General features: G+C 41.5%; 1 protein-coding gene across 1 annotated transcript; it reads right to left on the bottom strand.

Annotated features, from left to right (window-relative positions):
- Nucleotides 1-2487: 2487 nt before the first annotated feature.
- On the bottom strand, nucleotides 2488-3426 carry LOC100354360 (olfactory receptor 2M3-like). Its single transcript, XM_002713891.5, has one exon. The coding sequence runs from the start codon at nucleotides 3424-3426 to the stop codon at nucleotides 2488-2490; it is 939 nt and encodes a 312-aa protein (XP_002713937.5).
- Between the last annotated feature and the right edge of the window lie 3397 nt (nucleotides 3427-6823).

Here is a 6823-nt window from a genome sequence, read left to right as displayed (position 1 = left end):
CTCTCTCTCTCTCTCTCTCTCTCTCCCCCCTCACTCCCTCTCTCCCTTCTTTCTTTGTTACTCTTTCAAATAAATCAATATATATTTTAAAAAATCAATCTGCCCCCAAACCTCACTGATTGCATGAAGTAAGATTTTTGTATCCTCTGAAACTTCCATGTTCTTATAGTTATCGGAAAAAATAAAAAAACACTCTGATTGAAATTGTCATGTTCTATGGTAATCATTTCCCAAATACTCTGGCTATTTTTAGACTTTACACCTTTGAGATAGGAGATAGCTAGGGTCCAGGAAAAACAAGAAGAAAAAGTAAAATGAAAAAAAATCAGAAAAAGTTAAAACTTTTACTTGATTAAACTAAAGTTGCTTGTTTTACTTGATTAAAAATTGCCAGTTTACAAAAAAATAAAAGACCTAAATGAAAGATCTCTGTGAGTGAGATCCCAGTGGAAAGACTGGGCCATCAAAGAAGGAGGTACCTTTCTCTGAAGGGAGGAGAGAACTTCCACTTTGACTATGACCTTGTCTAAATAAGATCAGAGTCGACAAACTCAAAAGGCTTCCATAGCCTTGGCAACTCATGACAAGAGCCTTGGGTGATTACTGATGCCATAAACAAGAGTGTCAATTTGCTAAGTCAACAAAAGGAGTTGTTGACTGTGCACTTACTCCTCATGTAGGATCTCTGTCCTTAATGTGTTGTACAATGTGAAGTAATGCTATAACTAGTACTCAAACAGTATTCTACACTTTGTGTTTTGGTGTGGGTGCAAACTGTTGAAATCTTTACTTAATTTATACTAAATTGATCTTTTGTATATAAAGATAATTTATAATGAATCTTGATGCGAATGGAATGGGAGAGGGAGCGGGAGATGGGAGGGTTGCGAGTGGGAGAGAAGTTATGGGGGGCATTGTAATCCATAAACTGTACTTTGGAAATTTATATTTATTAAATAAAAGTTAAATAAATAAATATTGCCAGTTTAGAGAGCAGCTGGCTCAAACACACCCCAACTTGCCTGCATGAAATAACAGCAGTCCAGGACAGAAAAACCACACCCAAATGGCTAAACTTAGTGAGGGCACAACTGAGCTAATCTTATAGAGGCCATGTTAATGGGACATTGCAATAATGAACAACCAATGGCCAAATAGGGGACCTTTATGGGAGTCTCCCCAGTCACACCCATGGGAGTGGCCCAGCAACACCTTTCTACCCAGGACCTCTGACTAGAGTCTCCCCTTCAATGTCTTTCCACCCAAAACTTCAGGGAGGAGTTTCTTAGATAATAATCCAACCCTCTCACTCAAAAAATTCTGCCCATAAATGCATAGATACAGCCACCAACAGGACCCTGGTGGAAAAAAATCTCTGAGCTGAGCTTTCCACCAGCTACCTGTTCCCATGTGCCTTGAGGAATGTGCTTTGTTATTAAAATAAATATTAAAATAAATTTTTGCTATGTCTCTGTCTCAGTCAATTTATTGTCTGATGCTCAATGAATCTGTCCTTCACAAGGACAACACCTTATAAACTAGATTGTAATAATTATAAACTAGATTGTAAAAGGGCACACCTCTTTATATCACTTTGTAACACAAAATACATAAAAATGGAGTTTGTGCTGTAGAAAGTAACTAATAATTAGGGAGTGCCAAAAAATGTTGGACTTAAATTCACCAGTTGTTATGATTGCTCAGTTGAATAAAGTAGAGTCCAGAAAGAGAAATGACTTTGTCAAGATCATGTGCTTCCCACATGTTAGATAATCTCTGTGTAGCACACTTCAGTATGCAAATGCATTCTGCATCAGTTGCTCCTGGTTCTCTTTTAACATGCAATCCAGAAGAAAGACACAGTACCCACCAACCCTGGGAAGAATGTATTTACAATGGGTCTTGATTCCATGGAACTAGTGGTGCTCAATGGAGGAGCAAGATTTATTGGACCACCTGTCATATTTTTCCCAAGCCTCCTAAATATTTGCAGATTATACAGTTTATAGCCTTACTCCGACCAAAGAGGCCCAAAGAAAGCAAAGAGGGGGCCAGTGCCATGGTGCACTAGGTTAATCTTCTGCCTGCGGCGCCAGAATCCCGTATGGGTGCCGGTTCTAGTCCTGGTTGCTCCTCTTCCAGTCCAGCTCTCTGCTATGACCTGGGAAAGCAGTGGATGATAGCCCAAGTCCTTGGACCCCTGCACCCACATGGGAGACAAGGAAGAAGCACCTGGCTCCCGGCTTCAGAATGGCACAGCTCCGGCCATTGTGGTCATTTGGGGAGTGAACCAACAGAGGGAAGACCTCTCTCTCACTGTCTGTAACTCTACCTGTCTCTCTCTCACTGTCTGTAACTCTACCTGTCAAATAAATAAATAAAATCTTTCAAAAAGAAAAAGCAAAGATGAAGAATAGAAGCAGCAGGGAAACCTTGAACAGATGAGGGGGTTATATCAAGAAAGAAACCCAAGAAGAGCCCACTTGCCTATGTTCTCCACCCTCCCAGTGTCTTCCTCAGGGCCTTGGCTACCTCCCGGTTCCTCAGGCTGTAAATGAGTGGGTTGAGCATTGGAGTGAGGATGGTATAGAAGATGGATGTAGCCCTGTCTCTCACTGGTGTCCTAGCAGAGGACCACTGCATGTAGCTAAACATGGCTCCCCCATAATAGAGACTCACCACAGCCAAGTGGGAGGAACAAGTGGTCAAAGCCTTCTGTTTCCCCTCAGTGGAGGGCATCCTAATCACAGTTGTGAGGACCCGGGCATAGGATGCCACAATGACCCCAAGAGGCAGCAGCAGCATCAACACACAGCATGCATAAATGAGGTCTTCAAAGAGAGAGGTGTCAGCACAAGAAAGACGGAGCAGGGCAGGTACCTCACAAAAGAAGTGGTCCACCTCGAGAGACCCACAGTAAGGAAAGCTGAAGACAACAGCCACATCAACAATGCTGTCAGCCATCCCACCTATCCAGGATGCCAAGGCCAGGAGACAGCAAGTCTTCCATTTCATGAGCACAGGATATCGCAGAGGGTGGCAGATTGCCACAAACCTGTCATAGGCCATGACTGCCAGAAGAAAGCACTCAGCTCCTCCTACCATGACTACCAGAAAGATTTGAGCTGCACAGCCTCCCCTGGAGATGAGCTGATGGTCCAAGAGGAAGTTGATCATCATCTTGGGCACCACAGTTCCCATAATGGTCAGGTCCATAATGGAGAGAAGGCTGAGGAAAAAGTACATGGGAGTGTGCAGGTGCCTGTCAGCATGGATGGTCAAAACGAGGAGGATGTTACTGATTAGGGCAACAAAAGAGACCAAAAGGACCAGGGAAAAGAGGAAGAAGTCATATGGAGAATGGTTGAATAGGCCTAAGAGGATGAAGTCTGAGAATGAGGTGTGGTTCCAGAGCCCCATGGCCATCATCCTGAGAAGCAAGCAAAAGGGCAAATAAATAAAGTGATCAACCTAGCATCTTCACTGCACAGAGAAATAAACCTGTTTCTTATAAAGAGCACAGCCTAGCCAGTGGATATGACCCTCCCTTTCCTCAGGCTGTGAAAATCCATTTCCTCTCAACTGACCTGGAGATTTGATCCTTATTTCTCCTGAAAGAGGGAAGTGTGGATGAAAAGAGCAGAGAAACAGAAAATATAGGGAAAGAGAAAGATGGTGAATAAATGAAAGATGAATAGCTGTAAATTAGGGTAAAGGAGAAGCACACTTAAGAGGGAAAGAAAGTAAGTATTGGAGGAAGAGAGAGACACAGGGAGAAGTCAGGGGGCCAGGTCAAGGCCAGAATCTTCATCTGGATCTCCCACATGAGTGGCAGAGATTCAAATACTTTGGCCATCCTCTGTTGCTTTTACATGCACATTAGCAGGAAGCTGGATTGGAAGCAGAGCAGCTGGGACTTGAACTGGCACCCTGCTATGGAATGCCATCATTGCAAACAGTAGCCACACTGTGCCACAAAATCAGCCGCCACTATGCCACTTCTAATACAGCTTCCTGCTACTGCAAATCCCCATGTCTGTCTCTGTTTCTCTGCCTCTCAACTAAAATAAAAAACAAAAATAATTTTTTAAAAAATAAAAACATAAATTACCTCTGAAATTAATATAGTTTTAAGCTTTTAAAAGCTAAGTAAATCTCTTGCCAGCTTTGTGGACAAAGAATGTCCTTCTCAAAGACCTGGAAGCCAGATCTCTTTGAAACAGAATCATCAAAGAGCATCCCTGTATCTTCCAGTCTATTTGAGAGAGTAGTAGCCTAAAGTCAGCTGAGTACCTACCTTCAAGTAGCAAAACTACCTACTGCCATAAATATGTGAGATTATTTTTCCTTTGTATATAACCAAATCGATTAACACACCATCATTTCAATTCCCAAGTGAATTTAGGGGGTGTTAAGTATGACAAGTGGTGTGGCCAAGTCCTTTTACTTTAGAAGGAGTTACCATTTACTTTGACAATATGGAATACATTGGAAGGGTGAGATTTCTGTTTTTGCAATGCACAAGAAGTAGACCTCCTTCAATGCGCATCATATTCTGACTTAAGGCTTAGTCAATAAAAAAGCTATTTTCTTAGTAATCTACCTTTGTGGAGAGATTTTCTGTGTTGGAGGATGTTTTGTTTTTATTTACCTTACAGAGGCAGGCACTGCAACTGAGCTAAATGTCAACACCAAATGTGTTCATGAGAAGCTCGGAAAAACCTCTTTAGACATATTCAAGCCATCCACCCTACTTTGTTATTTGGACTGTAGAAAATCTGATGGCAGGAGCTGATGACATGCAGTCTAGCAGCTGTGTGTTAGTCACCTTGCATACTAACTAACCTAGGTAGGCACTAAACTGGTGACTATTCTAAGAAACATTCTTTGATTTTACTAAAGAAAATTCAGTGTCGGTGCCCACTCCACAAATGGGGGGCATCAGGGATACTTTGTTAGAGTGTGTGACCTCTGTTTTCTGTGATGTCAGATTCAGAATTCAATAATGTCCTTAATAAAAATTGGAAAGAGTATCAAAGAGAGAGAGAGAGAATATTGAAATAGGAGTATATTTATGAACAGAAAGTTGCAAGAATAATATACTTGATATCCTACAGCCATAACTAAGACCTTCAGTATGGTTTGTCTTCAAGACATTGAGAAAATGTTTTAAATAGATACCTTGGAGCCGGCGCTGTGGCATAGCAGGTAAAGCCACTACCTGCAGTGCCAGCATCCCATATGGGTGCTGGTTCAAGTCCTGGCTACTTCACTTCCGACCCAGCTCTCTGCTATGGCCTGAGAAAGCAGTAGAAGATGGCTCAAGTCCTTGGGCCTCTGCACCCACACGGGAGACCTGGAGGAAGCTCCTGGCTCCTGGCTTCGGGTCAGCACAGCTCTGGCCATTGCTGCCAGCTGGAGAGTGAACCAGCAGATGGAAGACGTGTCTCTCTCTCTCTCTCTCTCTCTCTCTCACACACACACACACACTCTGACTCTCTCTCTCTCTCTGACTTTCAAATAAATAAATCTTTAAAAAATTAAAAAAACAGCACCTTTAAAGAATGATTTTTTAAAAAGGATACCTTGGTCTGAGATTCCTGGGGTTCTGGTTCACTGAATCTGATAGAGGTCTGTTTTTCTAAACATGTATTGCCTTGTAAATGTTCTTGTGTTGATTATGATGAAGAAAGAGTTTCATAAATACTAGTTCAGAGCAATCTTGATCATAACTCTATTCTCATCTTGTAGTGGTAATAAAGCTGTCTAGAGTCAAAAGATTGAAAAAGAAGATAGGGAAAGCCTAGGATGCAGCAAGTCAAAGAGATGTGCTAGTAAAGGGGTAGAGAGCCAAGGGCAGGTTTATAGCTCTAGTTGCAGAGCAGATGTCATGGGACACCCAACCAGTTCATAATGATCTCAGGGAATAGACAGATGCTCCACACCAAGAAGAAAACCATAGTTAATGAATTGGCTTCAGGACTAAGTTCATTCCCCATAGCCCAGGTTCTGAAAAATACCCCAGACTTCTATCTAAATGAAGGAAAACCCCATGGGACATTCCCTATACATTCATTTACACTTCTCTAAAGAGAGTGTTTGCCCTCACCTTACCCAGGAGGCTGAGTGAGGACAGGTGAATGTGAGAGTTAATATTATATTCTATCTTGTAGATAGAACATATAAATGAGTTGCAGGAAATGGAGCTTCATCAGATATTCTTTGAACCTTGTTATCAATTGATGCCCTATACTTTTATGATCTTAGTTATTGATTAATCACTGTTCAGTGAATAATAATTGAGGATCATGCAAAGAAGCAAAACTTATCAACTAGAAAATGAAAGGCAATTTGTCCAGAGTTTGTAAAAACAAGATAGTCATTCACTCACTTGCATTATGACATTCAGGAAAGCAGAAAAATCAGAAACTTTAAAGGGAAGCTACTAAAAAGACTTCAGGTACATTCATTCGAGGCTGTTGGCATGCAGAAGCTGCAGGTGGGATAAGTAGAAGGAAGGAGTCATACGTGATGATCCTAAATTGAAAGCAGGAAAAAAAATAGAGAGCTTTCAGTTATTAGTCAAGTCTGGGCTATTTTGTGCCCATTGTTTCAGAAGTTATTGTTTAGCTTCCTGGATTGTTACTAAGGATAGCAATCTGACTTCCTACATGGTTAGCTTCCCAGATTATTTATTGTGGCTAAGGAGTTTGGATTCTTGAGCAGGTTGCTGCAGATTGTGGGTCAAAGTTCTGTTTTGAATTCTGTTGCTTATTTGTGTACTGTATTTCAGCACAAAGGCTAACTTTGTTATCAGCATAGG

This window comes from Oryctolagus cuniculus, chromosome 14 (genome assembly GCF_051225735.1).
Source record: "Oryctolagus cuniculus isolate XC-2025 breed Fujian yellow rabbit chromosome 14, ASM5122573v1, whole genome shotgun sequence".
NCBI classification, from domain to species: domain Eukaryota; kingdom Metazoa; phylum Chordata; class Mammalia; order Lagomorpha; family Leporidae; genus Oryctolagus; species Oryctolagus cuniculus.
The sequence above is the reverse complement of the archived record's forward strand: the minus strand, read 5'-3'. Positions and strand labels throughout refer to the sequence as shown.